Consider the following 22,101-nt stretch of genomic DNA (forward strand, 5'->3'; position numbering starts at 1 on the left):
AAAACATCCATCCATCCATCCATCCATTTTCTACCGCTTATTCCCTTTCGGGGTCGCGGGGGGCGCTGGCGCCTATCTCAGCTACAATCGGGCGGAAGGCGGGGTACACCCTGGACAAGTCGCCACCTCATCGCAGGGCCAACACAGATAGACATGATAACAAAATATGGCGCCATAGCAAAAACAATAAGACATAATTTTAGTGTGTCTGCTTGGGTTTAATGAAAACTATTGAACAATTTAAAACACTGTGGCCATCAGCAAAGAAAACCCATAAATTAGCCGCGGGGTTCAAAGCGTAAGAAAAAAAGAAGCGGCTTATAGTCCAGAATTTTGGGTAATACTTGATGTACCAGCTTTGTATTTACATTAATAATATTTTTATTTTACAGTACAGTTGTTGCTGGACTTCCTGCACACAGACACAATGAATGTTCTCACCCCATCGCAGATGATTGTGTCTTTGTCCCTGGCGTCGGCTTTTTTATTTATTTTTTTAAACATTGAAGGTCTACCTTCTCTGCTCCTCATCTTTCGCGCTCTGAATTCCTGCCTCGCATGCATCCCGTCTTTTTGCTCTCTGCCCGCCTGGTCGGGTCAGTTCTCCCGCTGAGTCAGCGATGGCAGATAGCGGCTCACCCCAACGGTGACAAGAGAGAGGCAGAGTTTAGCGTCTGTGGCAAGAGCAGCTCTGAGCATGAAACCTGCGAGGAAAGTGAACAACCTGAGCAAAATCAATAGGAGTGACAGGAGGATGAGATTGTGCTTGACTCGGAGCGGAGACGTTGATGGGAGGAGAGAGGCAGCCTCGGCGGGGAGCTCAGGTTGACAAGATGAAGTGCTGTGCTGCTGGGATTAGTCTAATGCTCTTACATGCATGAGGTATTAGCTCACACCACAAACATCTTACCTACCTCTAATTAATACTCTTTAGACTAGGGCAGTGGTTCTCAAATGACAGTGCGCGTACCCCTGGGGGTACTTGAAGGTATGCCAAGCGGTACGTGAGATTTTTTTAATATATTCTAAAAGTAGCAACAATTCAAAAATCCTTTATAAATATATTTATTCAATAATACTTCAAGAAAATATGAATGTAAGTTCATAAACTGTGAAAAGAAATGCAACAATGCAATATTCAGTGTTGACAGCTAGATTTTTTGTGGACATGTTCCATAAATATTGATGTTAAAGATTTCTTTTTTGTGAAGAAATGTTTAGAATTAAGTTCATGAATCCAGATGGATCTCTATTACAATCCCCAAAGAGGGCACTTTAAGTTGATGATTATTTCTATCATGTGTAGAAATCTTTATTTATAATTGAATCACTTGTTTATTTTTCAACAAGTTTTTTGTTATTTTTATATCTTTTTTTCCAAGTAGTTCAAGAAAGACCACTACAAATGAGCAATATTTTGCACTGTTATACAATTTATAAAAACTGAAACTGATGACATAGTGCTGTATTTTACTTCTTTATCTCTCTTTTTTCAACCAAAAATGATTTGCTCTGATTAGGGGGCACTTGAATTAAAAAAATGTTCACAGGGGTACATCACTGAAAAAAGGTTGAAAACCACTGGTCTAGGGGTCCGCATTGGACTTGAAAAATTTGGCCGGCCGAAAACCATAAAAAAAAGTTTCTGTGAATCAGTGTTTTTGAAAAAAAAATGTATTTGTTGATATTATTATTTGTTTAGCTTGTTTTTTTGTTAGCTTTTTTACTGTTTTTCTCTTTTTTTAAATGTATTTCTTTATTTTCTCTCTTGGGGGAAGGGGTGGCATTGTTGGTATACACAAAAGTATATTTTGACATTTTGAGCAGATATGCAAATATGATGTAATGCAGTGGTTCTCAACCTTTCATGAACTTAATTCTAAACATTTATTCACAAAAAACGAAATCTTTAACATCAATATTTATGGAACATGTCCACAAAAAATCTAGCTGTCAACACTGAATATTGCATTGTTGCATTTCTTTTCACAGTTAATGAACTTACATTCTTATTTTCTTGAAGTATTATTCAATACATATATTTATATAAGATTTTTGAATTTTTGCTATTTTTAGAATATTTAAAAAAAATCTCACGTACCCCTTGGCATACCTTCAAGTACCCCCAGGGGTACGCATACCCCCATTTGAGAACCACTGATGTAATGGATAGGAATGTCTGATGCTGGATGTCAATAAAAAAAATTACGGTATTACGCGTTAACTACAAATTTGAATAACAGCACTAATTTTTTCTTCACGGCCGATTAACACTTCCTTTTTGACCCTCGTTCCATCCCGTAGCGCGGGGAACTTTGCTGCAGGCCATTTGCTGCTGATGAGCCACAAACAAACAGAAATGGATAAATGAAACTCTACTATTTGGAAATATCAGGGGCGAAGCCATAACAAGTTGTTCTCCCGACAAGAAAGGACTATTTTTCGCTGTGAAAAGAGAGGAGATCCATGCAGCAAACACCTGCTGCACGTGTCGTTCAGAGGTGGGTGGTGCCTCACTTCCGGTTAAGGTGCAGTAACAACATTTAGATTGTTATTGTGGCTGATTTAGTAAGTAAGATGACATAAAGGCGCAACAGAAATGAAAGACTGCCAGCAGGAGGTTGAGGGGAGATTTTTTTTTTATCTTTTATTTTTTTATTTGTATTATTATTATTTCAAACTCAATCCCACATCAATACATGTCAAGGCATTTTCTCAAAACATTTACACACTTTTCTGTCTTCAAAATAAAAGCTTGACGCTATACATCCTGTTTAACTACGTTTAGGGTTTCTCATCAATGTAAAGCCTCATATTAGTCGCCATGCCTAAAAAATAAAATAAAATAATGTATTGTAGCGTCCGGGAGAAAAAGTCTGCTCTTTTAAGCTTTTATGGCCAATTTTTTGCTAACAGGCCCAATTCCAACAAGTATTTCCTCCGTGCACACGCGTCTGTCTCCGTGTTTCACTCCTAGACACACAACACTTCCTCATTCTCTAACGACACAATGTGTTCAAAGACCACTGTAAAAATGACCACAATAACACACTTACATACAGATTAACACCAGCCATACGCACGTTTGTCCCGTTTCATGTGTCAGGGAAACTGCAACAAATGCCATATGAATGCCCCCGCTGTAGTTTATGCAGTTTCGACAACATTGGTTGTGTTGCTGCTTGTTGTATTTTTTCATAAATGAGCAGGTAATTCTCCACTTTCTCATGCACCCCAAAATCATTGTTACTGTCAAACATGAAGGTGTAAAATGTAACTAGAATAAGCAATTTCGGGAGATTTGAAGTTGAGCTGAAATGCAAACACTCGCATGTGACAAATACCAAGTCATATAACTCTGAGGCGTACAACGGCAAAATAGGAAAATAAAAGTCAGCACGCTAAGGTTAGTATGTTAACAGTTAGCATATGTCAAGTACCAAGTTATATGACTGGTATACAGTTGTCAAATTGACAAAAAAAAGTTAGGCCGCTGATTTTAGCCTGCTGGCATGTTATTTTTAGCTTGTTAGCAGTAAGCAAATGTCAAGTTGTTTGTCTCTGTAGTGTACAACAGTAAAATTGGCTCACAAAAAAAGCTAGCATGTCAGCAGTGAACATATGTCAAGTACCAAGTTCTATCACTCTGGTATAGGTTTACAAAATTGGCAACAAAAAAAAGTTAGCACTTTAACGTTAGCATGCTAGCATCGTAGCATTAGCATGCTGACAGTTAGCATGTGTCACATACCATGCTATAGGACTCTAATATGTACGGCAGCAAAATTTGCACAAAAAAAAGTCTGCACGCTAGCATGCCAATGGTAGCGTATTAACAGTAAGGATATGTCAAGTAACAAGTTGTCAGACTCTGTTATAGCATTGCAAAATTGGCAAATAAAATGTTAGCATGCTAACAATTAGCATGTGTCACGAATCAAGTTTAGCTAAAAACATGTCAAATTATCTCTTAAAAAAAAAGTTACCTTGCCAATGTTAACATGTTTACTGTTAGTATATGTCAAGTACCAAGTTATGTGACTGGTATACGGTTGCAAAATTGGCAAAAAGTTAGCACATTTATTTTAACGTGCTAGCATGCTAACAGTTAGCATGTTTTAAATACCACTGTTTATGACTCTGAGCTGTACGGCGGCAAAATTAGAAGGAAAAATAGCATTTAACAGTTTGCATTTGTCAGGTACCAAGTTATATGATACTGAGGTGTACGACAAAATGGGCAAAAATAAAGTTAGGATGCTAATGTTAGCATATCAATTACCAAGTTATACGACTCTGGTATACAGTTGCAAAATTGGCACAAAAAAAAGTTAGCATGCTAACAATTAGTATGTATAACGTATAAAGTTATATCACTCTAAAATGAGGGGCTGTGTAATTATCTAAAAACGAATAAGATGAGCTAAAAAAAAATTTTTGTCATGCTACCCTTAGCATGCTAGGCAGCATTGACAAAATTAGTTTCACATGTCGTAATTACAGCATATTAGTGATGGGTCAAACGATCCTGAAGCATAATTGCATTAAGTGATATCGTTTCACTCGATATTTCCGTCTGTCACTTTAAGAAGAAAAACATAACTGATAAAGCATCATTTGACTGTGAAGTGACAAACTATGTTTATCAGGAAGCGCTTCTTTCGGCCCACGAGTGCCAGCTTTTTTGTTTGTCCCCATCATGGCTAACGTTTCTTCTATTAGCAGGTCAAACGTAGTGACCTTTTTTAAATCCAACGGATGTCGCCATTACCAAACACCGGCACAGTCAATGCAGCCGGTGAGAGTGCCACACACTCACCACTCCAGTATATGTAGAACTGGTGGTGTAAAATGTAAACACATGCTAAGTCCATCCATCCATCCATTTTCTACCGCTCGTCCCTTTCGGGGTCGCGGGGAATGCTGGAGCCTATCTCAGCTGCATTCGGGAGGAAGGCGGGGTACACCCTGGAGAAGTTGCCACCTTATCGCAGGGTCAACACAGATAGACAGACAACATTCACACTCACATTAACACACTATGGCCAATTTGAGTCTCCAGGTGAAATTCATCTTTTAAAACACCTTCTTTTCAGGCAGTGGCGATGAAAGCAAATGTGCTCATGCTGGCCCTGAGCAAAGACACCTAAATATGAACAAGCTTGTAATGGGGAAAGAAGGACAAAGTGTTATCAATTTTCCTTCTTTCCAATTTGCACAGTTTGCACACTTTGCAGCAGCTTCATTATTCACAACCTTTGAAGGCCTTTAATGTCGCCCTACTTTGCTGCACTGTTTCATTTAAAGACGTACGTCGCAGCCGCCATCTGTCGCTTCACGCCGCTATCTCCGCACTCGAGTGAGTGGGAGGCGGGGTTGCCCGGCTTCAGGTCGCTATGGCAACCGCTTCAGCGCGCCAGTCCATTTGAACTCGAGGTGGACTGTGGCTGCGGGGAGGCGGAACCAGGCATGCTAACATTACTGTAGCCTGCTCACAGTTAGCATTAGGGAAATGCCAAAATATCTGGCTCTAAAATGAGATTTTTAGCATGTTAACATGCTAACTGCAACATGCGTCAAATATTAAAATGCATTACTCTGAGGTATGGACTCTCGCGACTATGTTGGATCCATTGTGGATTGAACTTTCACAGTATCATGTTAGACCCGCTCGACATCCATTGCTTTCCTCCTCTCTAAGGTTCTCATAATCATTATTGTCACAGACGTCCCACTGGATCATTATTGTCACCGATGTCCCACTGGGTGTGAGTTTTCCTTGCCCTTATGTGGGCCTACCGAGGATGTCGTGGTGGTTTGTGCAGCCCTTTGAGACACTAGTGATTTAGGGCTATATAAGTAAACATTGATTGATTGATTGACATGAACAAATTGCATTCAAAAATTTCAGCAACAACAACAAAAAGATTATGCTAAGGTTAGCATGCTAACAGGTATCATTTACAGCACGAGTCTTGAGAGCAGACATTGTACATTAAGTGATAGTTATGTTACGTTGATGTTTTTTATATCTTGTTTAGTGCTTAGCACGCTGTTGCATGCTCACAGTTAGCATTAGTAAAATACCAAATTATCTGTCTCACAAGTGAGATAAAAATATAGCATTCTAATGTTAGCATGTTAAGATGCGTCAAATATTAAAATGTATTACTCTGAGATGTGTACTGAGAAATTTGCATTCAAAAATTGCTAAAAAAAAAAAAAGAGAGAGACAACGCTATGGTTAGCATGCTAACAGATATAGTTTACAACACAAGTCTTGAGAGCAGACATTGTACAGTAAGTGAATGTTTTATTATGTTGATAGTTTGTATAGCTTGTTTAGCACTTAGCAATACTGTAGCATGCTCACTGTTAGCATTAGTAAAATATCAAAATATCTGGCTCAAAAATTTGATAAAAATCTAGCATGCTAATGTTGGCATGTTAACATGCATCAAATATTAAAATATATTACTCTGAGGTGTGTACATGAGAAATGTGTTTTAAAAAATTGCTAAAATTACAAAAAAAAGGTAGAATGCTAAAGTTAGCATGCTAACAGGTATCATTTAAAGCACAAGTCTTGAGAGCAGGCATTGTACAGTAAGTGAATGTTTTATTATGTTGATAGTTTGTATATCTTGTTTAGCACTTAGTATTACTGTAGCATGCTCACTGTTAGCATTAGTAAAATATCAAAATATCTGGCTCAAAAATTTGATACAAATCTAGCATGCTAATGTTAACATGCATCAAATATTAAAATATATTACTCTGAGGTGTGTACATGAGAATTTTTTTTAAAAATTGTAAAAAAAAAAGCTAGAATGCTAACGTTAGCATGCTCACAGGTTTATTTAAAGCACAAGTCTTGAGAGCAGACATTGTACAGTAAGTGAATGTTTTATTATGTTGATAGTTTGCATATCTTGTTTAGCACTTAGCATTACTGTAGCATGCTCACTGTTAGCATTAGTAAAATATCAAAATATCTGGCTCAAAAATTTGATAAAAATTTAGCCTGCTAATGTTAGCATGTTAACCTGCTTCAAATATTAAAATATATATGTGTTAATGAGAAATTTGTTTTAAAAAAGTGTTAAAAAAATAAGTTAGAATGCTAAGGTTAGCATGCTAATAGGTAGCACTCGTCAACAACAAGGTATCTTGACGCCGAGGTGCACACCTGCTAAGTTAGCAAAAAAAGCTAGCGTACTAACGTTAGAATGCTAACAAGTAACATTCGTCAACAACAAAAATTTGACTTTGAAGTGCATACCTGCAATGCTAGCAAAAAAAAATTGTGTACTAGCGTTAGAATGCTAATAGATAGCATTCACCAACAACAAAATATTTGACGCTGAGGTTTATGCTAGCATGCTAATGTTCCAATTCTAAGGGTTGTGCCACGGGCTTTGAAGAAAATTAGCTGGGGGGCCGCGAAGGGTCATCCTTTATTTTCGAGAGTAGCTTTTAAATGAACGATGAGGAAGTGAGTGGAGCTGACCTGGACAAGTGTTGTCCCAGCAGAAGCATTCGGTTTCCTCGGCAGGTAACCAGAGACGCGGCGATCAATGTGTGAGGTGTTCTTCTCCCGTCTGCATCAGAGCTCTGACAAGCTAAGCAGAGTCCAGACGCCACACCCCGTCTCGCTCATTGCACCCGTTCTCCGCTTACCTTTCCCTCCAGAGGCCCATCGATGTAAAACGAGTAACGTTGTATCCCCCCGGAGACGTCTGGGCCGTGTCGGGAGTTTCCACGGCTCGTTTGGCAAAATGCTGACGCGGCGCCATGGTGACGTGTTTGCTGCAACAGCCGTGTCATAAGCAGACAAATTAGTTGCGATTACGCTCAAGTTTCGCTGTGCTTTGCAAACACGGTAATTGGGGGCTCACCTCCCTCCACACACACACACACACACACACACACACACACACACACACACACACACACACACACACTTTTAACAGCCTCCAGCTATAATCAGCTTTCGTTCCATTAGAGGAAGAATTTCTCCATTAAATTTGCGATGGCGACACTCAGGTGACACGTGACCAAAAGGGGAAATGAGGTCATCCCGTCATAATTTACAGTATTCTATTTGATTCATGTACGATTTATTATACCGTAAACCGCTGGTGTCAAAATCAAGGCCCGAGGGTCAGATCTGGCCCGCCACATCATTTTATATGGCTCGCACATAATATAAGTGTTTATCTTTTCCTGGTAAATGTATTAATAATCCATCCATCCATCCATTTTCTACCGCGTATTCCCTTTGGGGTTGCGGGGGGCGCTGGCGCCTATCTCAGCTACAATCGGGCAGAAGGCGGGGTAGACCCTAGACAAGTCGCCACCTCATCGCAGGGCCAACACAGATAGACAGACAACATTCACACTCACATTCACACACTAGGCCCAATTTGGTGTTGCCAATCAACCTATCCCCAGGTGCATGTCTTTGGAAGTGTGAGGAAGCCGAAGTACCCGGGGGAAATCCACGCAATCACGGGGAGAACATGCAAACTCCACACAAAAAGATCCCGAGCCCGGGATTGAACCCAGGACTACTCAGGACCTTTGTATTGTGAGGCAGACGCACTAAACCCTCTGCCCACCTTGCTGCCCTGTATTAATAATATATGTATATATGTAATTATATTCATTAACATATGTATTAATATATTTATTATATTCAAATATACATATTAATTATACGTATTAATATATTTATAATAATATACGTCGTTTTTCTTTTCCTGGAAAGTGTATTAATAATATATGTATATATGTATTATATGTAATTATATTCATTAACATATGTATTAATATATCGATCAATATATATGTATTACATTCAAATATACATATTAATTATATTTATTAATATATTTATAATAGAAGTATTTTTTATTTTCCTGGTAAATGTATTAATAATATATGTATTATATTGAATTATATTCATTAATATATATTTTAATATATTTATTCATATATATTTATTGTATTAAAATGTATTTATTTATTTGATTTATTAATATATTTATTATTTCCAATTGTTTTCTTCCATATACTAGCCTCACCGGACTGTAAGACGCAGATATACACACCAATACTCCCTGTTAGCATGCTAACGTTAGTATGCTAGCTTTTTTCCCCCGCTGATTTTGTAGCTATTATTAGTCATATTTTGGTACTTGATTCATGCCAATGTTAGGGGACTTGCATTTTAAACACATTGTTTAAGTACACACCTCAGATCGTATTTCCCGCAGTTTTTCCCCATATGTATTAGCTGCACCGGACTATAAGCAGCAGATATATACACGATTGCTACCTGTTAGCATGCTAGCTTTTTTTCCTTGCTAATTTTGAAGGTATACACCACAGTCATATTTTGGTACTCGATGCATGGTAGCGTTAGCAGGCTTGCATTTTAAACACCTTTTTCAGGTACACACCTCAGATGACGGCTGATCAAACAAAACAGAAGTCATCATCATGGACCCACTAGCTGCGCATTCTAGCTCTCCAATCTGCTAAACAGACTCAATAACTTCACAGTTTCGTTTAGGTGAATTTACTAAGGAATTTGTGAAATACAAAAAGATTGCCATTGTAAGTTAATAATACTAACACAGATACTCGTAAACATGTTAGCATTTTAGCTAATGCTAACAACGCTAGTTTCATTACATTACGATAGCAATACGATTGTGAAAACATTCGTACAGACATCACACATGGAATGGTTTGGTAACTAAGAATTGTTTTAGTTATGCTATAAAACTTACAAACGTTTGGAGTGATGAATGAAGAATCCATTGGAGTAGAACATTATAGACGACTTAGAAGACGGAACGGCACTTCTACTTCCAGGTGAAAGCTCAGTCTAAACAGAAAGGCACTGTAGCAGCTTCAGTGAGTGATCCCATCCAAAAGATGGCGCCAATTAATTAACACACCTTTTCAGTGTCTTTGCTTATGTTTAATCACAACTATTTACAGTATTGCTATCAGCAAAGAAAAATCCATAATTTAGCCGCACCGTTGTATAAGCCGCAGGGATCAAAGTGTTGGAAAAAAGCAGCGGCTTGTCGTCCAGAATTTTCGGTAATAATGCACCAATGTTATATTATCAGTTATGCAAACCCCATTTCCGTATGAGTTGTGAAATTGTATTATATGTAAATATAAACGAAATACAAAGATTTGCAAATCCTTTTCAACCCATATTCAGTTGAATGCACTACAAAGACAAGATATTTGATGTTCAAATTGATAAACTTTATTTTTTTTTTTCAAATAATAATTAACTTAGAATTTCATGGCTGCAACATGTGCCAAAGTAGTTGGGAAAGGGCATGTTCACCACTGTGTTACATCACCTTTTCTTTTAACAACACTCAATAAACGTTTGGGAACTGAGGAAACTAATTGTTGAAGCTTTGAAAGTGGAATTCATTCCCATTCTTGTTTTATGTAGAGCTTCAGTCGTTTAACAGTTCGGGGTCTCCGCTGTCGTATTTTACGCTTCATAATGCGCCACACATTTTTGATGGAAGACAGGTCTGGACTGCAGGTGGGCCAGGAAAGTACCCGCACTCTTCTACTACGAAACCACGCTGTTGTAACACGTGGCTTGGCATTGTCTTGCTGAAATAAGCAGGGGCGTCCATTATAACGTTGCTAGGATGACAACATATGTTGCTCCAAAACCTGTATGGACCATTCAGCATTAATGGTGCCTTCACAGATGTGTAAGTTACCCATGCCTTGGGCACTAATACACCCCCATACCATCACAGATGCTGGCTTTTGAACTTTGCGCCTATAACAATCCGGATGGTTATTTTCCTCCCTTGTTCCGAAGGACACCACGTCCACAGTTTCCAAATATAATTTGAAATGTGGACTCGTCAGACCACAGAACTCTTTTCCACTTTGCATCAGTCCATCTTAGATGAGCTCGGGTCCAACGAAGCCAGCGGCGTTCCTCGGTGTTGTTGATAAATGGGTTTTGCTTTGTATAGCAGAGTTTTAACTTGCACTTACAGATATAGCGACCAACTATACTTACTGACAGTGGTTTTATGAAGTGTTCCTGAGCCCATGTGGTGATATCCTTTACACACCGATGTCTGTTTTTGATGCAGTACCACCTGAGGGATCAACGGTCCATAATATCATCACTTACGTGCAGTGATTTCTCCAGATTCTCTGAGCTTTTTGATGATTTTACGGACCGTAGATGGTAAAATCCCTAAATTCATTGCAATAGCTCGTTGAGAAATGTTGTTCTAAAACTGTTCGACAATTTACCTACAAATTGGTGACCCTCGCCCCTTCCCTGTTTGTGAATTACTTAGCATTTCATGGAAGCTGCTTTTATACCCAATCATGGCACCCACCTGTTCCCGATTAGCCTGCACACTTGTGGGATGTTCCATATAAGTGTTTGATGAGAATTTCTCAACTTTATCAGTATTTATTGCCACCTTTCCCTACTTCATTGTCACGTGTTGCTGGCATCAAATTCTAAAGTTAATGATTATTTGCAAACACATTTTTTTTAATAAGTTTGAACATCAAAAAGGTTGTGTTTGTAGCATATTCAACTGAATATGGGTTGAAAATGATTTGCAAATCTTTATATTCCGTTTATATTTACATCTAACACAATTTCCCAACTCATATGGAAACGGGGTTTGTATTATTTTTTGGAAATCTTCCTGAAAATAATCTTTGTGATGAACACACGCCTGCATCTCATTTGACAAGCTTTATTCCGATAAACTGTAAGTAGGTTGGATATCTTTATTGAAAGAGGAATAAGAGTAAGATAACTAATTTGGTAAAAATATTTGACAAGGCCCCGGGTTCCTCTGTAGTGGGAAAGTTGGGCCAACGGGTGGAAAAAGGTTAAGAACCCCTGATCTCGAATGACTTGCATTGTGTTTTTCTTTTTTCCTAGAATGCCGAGGTGTCCGTGTTTGAAGTCAACATCCGCTTCATCGGAGGCTTGCTGGCGGCGTTCTACCTGTCGGGGCAGGAGGTCAGTACTCACAAGTACAAGAGCAGAACTGGTATCGTTGTCAACCATACTGTGATAATAGTCCTCCTTTACACGTTGATAAACGGCCACTAGAGGGCTTTGTTGGATTTTGTTTTTTGTCGAATCCGATTTTTTTAGTGGCCATTTATGATACAAAATAATGCAATGTCTTATGTGAATGCAACCTGATCTGTATGCGGACTAGTGCTGTCCCGACACCAGTATTTTGGTACCCTTACCAAATTGTATTTCGATACTTTTCAAAATAGAGAGGACCACAATTAAAATGTCATTAAAAACTTACGATACATTAAAGATACGTTTCTTATTGCAATCAAGTAAGAATGTATGCATGAAAATAAAATATACTAAAATATACTAGACAATACAGATGTGCAGTTTGCCGTGTAATCCCCGGAGTCCGCGGTTAATCCGCGGATCGGGCGGGTGACATGATGATAAAATAGATTTTAATTAGATTCGGGCGGGTGGCGGTTGAACCATTCGGAAATATACATACATATTCCAGGGTTCGGCAACCTTTACCATTCAAAGAGCCATTTTGACCCGTGTCACAAAGTTAGGAAGACAATGGGAGCCACATACATTCTTGCAAATATCTGCTGTTGGTCACCCAGATAACGAGAATAAGGGCGTGCTATGAAGCCATTGACTTTGACACCTTCTACAACATGTACAAACTCCTTGCCAGTCCAGCTACATGTTGTGTGTGGCTTCTGCAGATACACGTACGAGATTGAAAGGCATACTGGATGACACAGAGTACACTAATGGTTGTGATACAAACAACTTTAACACTCTTAATAATATGCGCCACGCTGTGAAGCCACACCAAACTAGAATGACAAAAACATTTCTGGAGAACGTCCTCACAGTAACACATTATAACGCAACACAACAAATACCCAGAATCCTTTGCATCCATGACTATTCCTGACTATGTTATACACTCGCGTCGGTAAGGTGGCAGGGGTTGGGGGACGCAGGGGTGTACAATTTAGTCAGGAAGAGTCATGGATTCAAAGGATTCTGGGTATTTGTTGTGTTGCGTTTATAATGTGTTACTGTGAGGCTGTTCTCCAGAAATGTGTTTGTCATTCTTGTTTGGTGTGGCTTCACAGTGTGGCGCATATTATTAAGAGTGTTAAAGTTGTTAATATTACAACCATTAGTGTACTCTGTATCACCCAGTATGCCTTTCAATCTTGTACGTGTATCTGCAGAAGCCACATACAACTTGTTGCTGGACTGGCAAGCAGTTAATACATGTTGTAGAAGGCGTCAAAGGCAATGGCTTCATAGCACGCCCTTATTCTTGTTATCTGGATGACCACCAGCTGATATTTGCAAGAATGTGTGCGGCTTCCATTGTCTTCTATACTCTGTAAAACAGTTTAAAATGGTTACTTGAGTGGTAATCGTTGCCGACCCCTGATATATGACAACGGGCGGTTGGTGGGCGGTTTTGGTTCTGATAAAATGTTGGTTCGGGTGGATGGCGGGTGGGTATTGACTTTAGTGATGCGGTTGCGGATGATATAATAGCCTATCCGCCCATCTCTACTAGACAACTTGTCTTTTAGTAAGTAAACAAAGGCTCCTAATTGTCTGCTGACGTTTGCAGTAATATATAGTGTCATTTGTCATTCTATTATTTTATCAACATTATGATGGATTATTAATATACTTGTTCATTTACTGTTAATATCTGCTTACGTTCTGTTTTAACATGTTCTATCTACACCTCTGTTCAAATGTAATAATTACTTATTCTTCTGTTGTTTGATACTTTACATTAGTTTTGGGTGATTTTAGGCCTGGGCCGATAACTGTCTTCAAAACATCAAAAAAAGTCACTATATTTGTTGCTAGTCACTTTTGAGAAAGGAAGTCAGTAAGAGGAGTTGATTTAGCTTATGGATTGTTTATTTCTGTCACCCAATCTGTACTCAAACTACAACATGTCGGGAAGAAAAAAAGTTTAGTTTTATAAAAAATATATAGTGTAGTGAATGGGGAAACACATACAAATAGTATATGTTCAAAGAATAATACAAAGGTATAGTTGATGCATAGATCTGAAGAAAATCTACAGATTCAAGCCCGGAAAATAAAAATAACACATTATTATCTGGCCTTTTTTTAAACACCCTTATGAGTGGGGGGCCTCTTGGATCCCTGAGAACTTATTTCAAACTGTCTTTGCTCATAAAATTTAAATTTACCAAAATCAATGTTGTCACGAATGTCAAATTACTTCACATGAAATATTTCACTTTTAACATTTTTTGGGGGAAAATATTGCATATTTTGTATTTTCCTTTAGGGGTTTTGACAAAAACGGCTTAAAACAAACCCAAAAACACCCGCAGAACGTACAGATCTGAAATTGATCTAAAGATATTTAGGCGTTGAAAGTAAAAAAAAAAACATCAATATATGACTACTTTTTAACATTTTAATGACTGAGACCTTGAACATTCACCAAAATTGAGGTGAATTGACAACACTTGCCCAGGACAGCTCCAGTCACTTCCTCATCGTCCATTTAAAAGCTACTTTCGAAAATAAAGGGTGACCATTAGCGGCCCCCCAGCTAATTTTCTTTGAAGCCTATGGCACATATCAAAAAGGCCCCCACATTCTTTCATTTTCCAGTGTGCTGTCTAGTGGAAAAACTTTAAGGTACCCATGAGCTAAACAGACTCAATAACTCCACAGTGATGTTTTGGTAAATTTGTGAAGCTGAAATAATACAAAAAAATGCCATTGTAAGTTAATAATACTAACACAGACACTTGTAAACATTTTAGCACATTAGCTCATGCTAACGATGCTAGTTTGGTTATTGATTATTATACGAGGTAAAAATATGCATGAAAACACTCCTACAGACATCAGACATGGAACGGTTTAGTAAGTAAGAATTGTTTTAGTTGTATTGTAAAACTTAGAAAAGTTGAACAATGAAGAATCCATTTAAGTAGTTATGCTATGGATGGCTAGAAGACGGAACGGCGCTTTTACTACTGGTCGTTGAAAGCTCACCATGGAAAGAAACTGTAGCACCTGCAGTGAGCAAGTTTGTCTAAAAGATGTTGCCATAGCACAAACATTAAAACACACTGTTTTTTTTTGTTTTGTTTTCAATAATATGTCCCCCGCGACCCCAAAAGGGAACAAGCGGTAGAAAATGGATGGATGGATGGATAATATGTATGTTTTTATTGTGAAAAAAAACCCCATAAATTAAGATCACCATCAAGATTGGTTGATTATATGCATGGAGTTAGAAGAGAAAGTCAAAATTAAAACAATTGTGGAGGAAAAAGGAAAAGTCACATGGACAGTATGGCAGTTTTTTGGATGTTTAAAAAACGGACCCGAGTCAAACCACTGTGGTCTGTAAATTATAGTGGTGTGAATCCTTGGGATTCAATTCCAATTCCTGGGGTGACAATTTGATTCAGAGTCAATTCTTGATTCATCACAATTCTCGATTCAAACCGATTCTTGCAAGTATTATTTAGTATAATCATTCGAATAAAATTTGATCAAAACAGGTTACAGTTTAGGAAAGCTCAGAGCCTCTGACTGCATGGAGGAAAAAAATGAAACTATAAATGCATTCTTATTAAGAAAATAAAATTATATACGGTATATATAGAGTTGAGGTTTCTGTGGTTTATCCGTTATACAGTGCTCAATAGAAGAGGGGTTAGTGCGTCTGCTTCACAATACGAAGGTCCTGAAGAGTCCTGGGTTCAATCCCGGGCTCTGGATCTTTCTGTGTGGTGTTTGCATGTTCTCCCCGTGACTACGTGGGTTCCCTACGGGTACTCTGGCTTCCTCCCACCTCCAAAGACATGCAGCTGGGGATAAGTTGATTGGCAACACTACATTGGCCCTAGTGTGTAAATGTGAGTGTGAATGTTATCTGTCTGTCTGTGTTGGCCCTGCGATGAGGTGGCGACTTGTCCAGGGTGTACCCCGTCTTCCACCCGATTGTAGCTGAGATAGGCACCAGCGCTGCCCACGACCCCAAAGGGAATAAGCGGTAGGAAATGGATGGATGCATGGATATATATATATACACACACACACATATATATAAACACATATATATATCTATATCTATATATATATATATATAGATATAGATATATATATTGTCACAACCACTGGCTTGTTAGTGGCTGTAACATTAAGGGAGACCACACCGATTTGTACATTTTAGCCAACAGATCTTTTATTTACAACATGTATCAGTGATCAGTAATGTGAATTAACCAAGGAATGTATCAGTAAATGAGTGTTGTCCAAAAAGGGTGTTAGTGTGGTGCTAATCCCGGCCGTCGTTGCCGTGACCATACGGTCACCAAACGAATGTGCCTGTGGGACGAGAGAGAGAAAGAGAGAGAGCATGAGCATGAGAGAGAGAGAGCATGCTGATGGGAGGCCTTTTATAGGCCGCCCAATCAGCAGCCCTCTGAGATGTTGCACGTCTTCACAGACCAGCTCCACCTGCGGGTCGGAGGACCAAAGTGCCCCAAACACTAACCGGCAGCAACCGACAGCTCCACCTGCGGGTCGGAGGACCAAAGTGCCCCAAACACTAACCGGCAGAGCCGGGCATGACATCCCCCCCCTTAAAAACAGAGACCCGTGTTAACTGGGTCTCTGAAGCACCATCAAAAAATAGAAAACCAAAACCTACAGTAGCCCCAGTAGCTATATTCTAGTCCCAATGACGCACCTCCCCTCCACCCCAGACCAACCAGAACCCAAACCATCCCAAACACCCTCCTTACCCTCCGACCTTCCCTGCACCCAGCAAATCCTGGTACCCGGACAGCGACCTTTAAGGGAAACAGAGAAAAACCGCAGGTTAGGAGTGAGTGGAGATGATTAGACCTCCTGGTCCAGAGCCCGAGAGAGCGCATCAGCCATTACATTTTCCACCCCGCGAATATGGCGGATCAACAGGTGGAATGGCTGCAGAAACAGTGCCCAGCGCAACAGGCGCTGGTTGGTGGACCCTTTGAAAGACTGTAGAAAAGTGAGAGGGTTGTGATCTGAGTAGACCACAATTGGATGGAGACCCCCTCCCACATAGACTTCAAAGTGTTGCAATGCCCAAATCAATGCTAATGCTTCCTTTTCAATCACTGAATAATTAAATTGGTATTTGTTGAATTTTTTTGAAAAATAGCAAACCGGTCTGGCTACTCCATCATCATCAGCCTGCAGGAGGACCGCACCTGCTCCCACCTGTCGGAAAACAAAGGCAAAAACTCAAAAATCAAATCCGACAACTGTTTACGCTGTACCTCACTTAAATGACCGAGGAGACTATCTAGCTCCTTTAACTGCTGAGTATTATCTAAGCGCCCGTGTAACACTGAATCATCAGGTGCGCGCACGTCATCCCAAGCTGCCACCTCCGGCCAGTTGAGCGGTTCCCCAACCCCAACGGCTAGACCCACTGGACTCGCAGCAATCCCACCCGCCTTGTCGGAACCTGCAGAGTGGTAAGGCTTGAGTAAATTCACATGACACAGTTGCTGTGATCGTTTACGATCAGGAGTTGACAGTAAATAATTGAGATCTGACACTTGGCTCATAACCGTAAATGGACCAGAGTATTTTGCTGTAAATGGTGACCCCGGAATGGGCAGCAAAGCTAAAACTTGATCACCTGGATTGAAAACTCTGATCTTCGCTTTACGGTCATAACGCAGCTTCATTTTCACCTGAGCTTTAGTCAAATGCTCGGTTGCTTCTTTCCATGCAAGCAACAGCCTACGACGAAAACCATCTACATACTCAGTGAAACTGACGGGAGTGTTCTGCAGATCCAGATTGGCATTTAAAACAGACAGTGAGGTCCGGACTTTGTGGCCAAAGACTAGGTCATTTGGACTAAAACCAGTGCTTTCTTGAACTACACCACGCGCAGACAACAAGAGCCATGGCAACGCCTCCTCCCAATCTCTCCGCATCTCAACACAGTAAGCGCGCAAAAGAGACTTCAACCTGGCATGCCAGCGCTCCAATGCCCCCTGACTCTGTGCGTGATACGCGCTGCTCAACTTGTGCTTCACCTGCATCGACTTCAACGCTGCAGCAAATGTTCTGGAGGTAAAGTTAGACCCTCTGTCGCTCTGAATTACCTTCGGAATGCCAAAGACAGAAATGAATTTAGACAAACATTTCAATATTGACCTTGTGGTAATTGTTCTCAAGGCATACGCTGCTGGATACCGAGTGGCCTGGCACATGATGGTAAAAAGGTACACACAACCAGATTTCGAAGGGGGTAGTGGACCTACACAATCAATAATGAGATGCTCAAATGGTGTGCCAACAGACGGAATAGGTTGAAGTGGTGCAGGTTTAATGGGAGTACTCTGTTTCGCAACCTGGCAAACATGACATGCTTTGACAAATCTAGATACATGGTGTTTCATCCGTGGCCAGTAAAAATGTTCCAAAAGACGTCGGTAGGTTTTCTTAACTCCAAAATGCCCAGACTCTGCTCCATGGGCTGTTCTCAAAATCAAATCACGGTATTTGTCAGGTACCATCACTTGAATCACCTGACCTGCCACTTCAGGATCAACACCTGGCAACCACGTATGCAGCAAAACGCCATTCTGAATGAAGTAACCCATCGTTGGATCAGTAGAAGCTAAGGCAAAATATTTCTCAAAGCTCTGATCATTCTTTTGTGCCTCAATTAAATCTTGACATGACAGAGGTTCGGGCAGCTCAGGAACAAAAAAAGGCACAGATTTGGACACATCCGACGATTGCGCCTGCGTGCGAGACATTGCCCTAGTCACAGCACAAGCAGTAAACACTTCTGGGAATTCTTGACAACACGCGTCTGGCTCCTCTACAGATAGCGGTACAGGTGTAACAACTGGAGGTGGAGAAACTAAACACCCACCCAAATTGTTCCCCAGAATTACATGGATATCCTGCATAGGCAGAGACGGTCTCACAGCAATAGTCACCTCCCCATTCACAAATCCTGAACACAAGTGAATTTTGTGCAACGGTACAGAAAATGACTGCATGCCTATTCCTCTAATCAAAACACATTTCCCAGTGTCAGATGCTGTGGAAAATGGCAAAACTGCTCCAGAAATGAAACTCTCAGATGCCCCAGTGTCTCTTAAGATTTTAACTGGAACTTTTTGTGTCTCTCCAACCAATGACACCCAGCCATCACTAATGAATGGAGCGAAATCAGACGCAGCTGACTCTACTGATTTCGTCTGCTCGTCTGACACAGATGCACCATCTTCAATCACTTGCTCACAATGAACTTCCAAACGAGGTAACGGTGTTAGATCAGAGACGCCAAAATCAACTGGATGCACAACAGAAACACACCCAGCTACCTTGGCATTAGATTTACGGCCTTTCAACAGCGGGCAGTCCTTTTTCCAATGTCCCTCCTGCAAACAGTAATGACATTTATCCGTCGGGCTTGGGCGAGATTTGCTACTTCCATTATCAAATTTAGGAACATTACTGGAATTGCCATAATTGGATCGATTTGAACTACGGCCATAACGAGGAGGAGAACGTTGTGGAGGAGAACGAGCAGGATCATAACGTTGGTGGCTATTATACCGTGGAGGACTGCTGTAAGGCTTACGTTTATGAGTCAACACAAAGGTATCAGCAAGCGAGGCTGCCTCCTCCACTGACTTTGCCTTTTGCTCATTAATGTAGGTTGCAATTCGATCTGGTACAATGTTCTTAAACTGCTCCAAAATCAACAAATCACGCAAATTTTCGTAAGTTGAGACAGACTCTGAAGTGAGCCACCGGTTAAAATAAGTACTCAACTCTCTTGCCACTTCAGCATGGGTTTGATTAGCACGTTTACGCCAGTTTCTGAAACGTTGTCTGTAAGCTTCTGGATTCAGTTCATAACATTTCAAAACCGCTTTTTTCACCTCTGCATACTTGTGCCTATCAACAGGTGTTAATGCCAAGTATGCCTCCCGTGCGCGTCCTACTAGTACAGTTTGCAAAAGCACCGTTCTATCCTCTTCACTCCACTTTTTGTCAGAGGCCATCTGTTCAAACAGTGAGAAAAACACGTCTGGGTCACGTTCGTCAAACTTTGGAACATACTTTACCATGCTATCCATACTTGACCCGGACAGATTTCCACTAATCTTACCTTCTGACATTAGTTTCAAACGATCCTGTTCAATTTTAATTTTCTCAAGCTGTACTGTAAGGTCCATTTCACCTTTTTTCAAATCCATTTCTTTTTCAAATTTGAGTCTCTCCATATCTGCTTGCTGTTGCAATTCTCGTTCTAATTTGATTTTTTCCAGTTCAAAAAGACGTTCTTTCTCCTTAGCCTGTTGCGCCCACTCAAATTCAAGTGCCTTCATCTCTCTTTGTTGCTCAAAAGTCAGTATGCCTACCCTCTCTGACTGCATAGGCTCTGACATACCCTTCACATGAGCGTCACCACCTTTTCCCGAAGGCAAAATGCTCTGCTCACACAAAAACTCGTGAATGGAGTCACGCAAGGGTCCCTTCTTACCAGTTCTAATGGCTGATGACAATTCCATGCCATACTTTTCTGCCAATTGCAACAACTGTTCCTTATTAAGGGCAAACAACAATTTCTCAGATGGTGCTTCCACAAAAGCCTCCATCCTGCTCAACCCAGGCCGTCAGTACCAATCTGGCTACTGTACCAAACCAACAATGAAACTACTGAAAAAACAACCCAACCAAAAACTAGCTCTAATTACGCTAGGCTCTCTCTCTCCAACCAATCCAACCAGGTCTCTAAAACATTACAGTTATGTTAACACAGCAAACTAACCTCGGAGCATCCCCCTAAACATTTTCCCCCCACTAGACTAATCTATTTTCACACAGAGCCCGAGGACGAGGATCATTTACTCACCAATACCTGTGGAGACGTACCATCCCGACAAAGCCGATTCAGCCGTTTCTCCAAGGCGGTGCCCTCGCCCAGGCTCTGTGACAGCAGGAACCTAGAACCCGTACTAGATGGGGATAAAGGCGACAGCTCCTAAGAGGCTGAATGCAATGCTACAAACTGCAATGAAACTCAACCAAGATGGCTGTAACAAACATTTCAGTGTCTACCTACACTTGCACGGTCAAACAAAGCCTCAAAAGTACAAATCAGCAGATTCCCCAATTAACTAACTGATAACAGGCCCCAACTGACTATCAGCAGTTCACAATTAGTAACTCAGCTCTACTCACCTTCCTACGCTCCAAAAGCCAGTAGAAGGAATACTCAATACAAAGAGCTCTACGCACCTTCCTACGCTGCCATAGCCAGTAGAAGGAATTACCATAGCCTAAAGTTACTACCAAAGATCGGACGAGCCCCCATATGTCACAACCACTGGCTTGTTAGTGGCTGTAACATTAAGGGAGACCACACCGATTTGTACATTTTAGCCAACAGATCTTTTATTTACAACATGTATCAGTGATCAGTAATGTGAATTAACCAAGGAATGTATCAGTAAATGAGTGTTGTCCAAAAAGGGTGTTAGTGTGGTGCTAATCCCGGCCGTCGTTGCCGTGACCATACGGTCACCAAACGAATGTGCCTGTGGGACGAGAGAGAGAAAGAGAGAGAGCATGAGCATGAGAGAGAGAGAGCATGCTGATGGGAGGCCTTTTATAGGCCGCCCAATCAGCAGCCCTCTGAGATGTTGCACGTCTTCACAGACCAGCTCCACCTGCGGGTCGGAGGACCAAAGTGCCCCAAACACTAACCGGCAGCAACCGACAGCTCCACCTGCGGGTCGGAGGACCAAAGTGCCCCAAACACTAACCGGCAGAGCCGGGCATGACAATATATACACATACACAAATATATATATATATACACATATATACACACACACACATATATATATATGTATGTGTATATATATATATATATATATATACACACATATATGCATGTATATATATATATATATATATATATA

At 40.4% G+C, this 22,101-nt stretch overlaps 2 protein-coding genes across 4 annotated transcripts in view; one reads left to right on the plus strand and one right to left on the minus strand.

Annotated features, from left to right (window-relative positions):
- The window catches only part of man1a2 (mannosidase, alpha, class 1A, member 2), a 172,785-nt gene that overhangs the window by 97,191 nt on the left and 53,493 nt on the right, over nt 1-22,101 (plus strand). The window contains exons 1-2 of one of the 2 annotated variants that reach the window (XM_061879538.1): nt 769-882; nt 11,978-12,058. In XM_061879538.1, coding sequence (XP_061735522.1) covers nt 874-882; nt 11,978-12,058 — 90 coding nt within the window. In that variant the 5' untranslated portion in view covers nt 769-873. Of the gene's footprint in view, nt 1-768; nt 883-11,977; nt 12,059-22,101 lie in introns of those variants that run through there. The other variant, XM_061879537.1, reaches the window with a different exon arrangement.
- LOC133538170 (uncharacterized) lies at nt 16,271-21,231 on the minus strand. Of its 2 annotated transcripts, none has more exons than XM_061879536.1 (2): nt 16,891-21,231; nt 16,271-16,471 (listed from the first exon to the last, which is right to left on the minus strand). In XM_061879536.1, the coding sequence occupies exon 1, from the start codon at nt 20,770-20,772 to the stop codon at nt 17,305-17,307; it is 3,468 nt and encodes a 1,155-aa protein (XP_061735520.1). In that variant the 5' UTR covers nt 20,773-21,231; the 3' UTR covers nt 16,271-16,471; nt 16,891-17,304. The 2 variants fall into 2 exon arrangements, with proteins under 2 accessions (XP_061735520.1, XP_061735518.1); XM_061879534.1 differs by having other exon boundaries at nt 16,278-16,471; nt 16,604-21,231.

This window comes from Nerophis ophidion, linkage group LG19 (genome assembly GCF_033978795.1).
Source record: "Nerophis ophidion isolate RoL-2023_Sa linkage group LG19, RoL_Noph_v1.0, whole genome shotgun sequence".
NCBI classification, from domain to species: domain Eukaryota; kingdom Metazoa; phylum Chordata; class Actinopteri; order Syngnathiformes; family Syngnathidae; genus Nerophis; species Nerophis ophidion.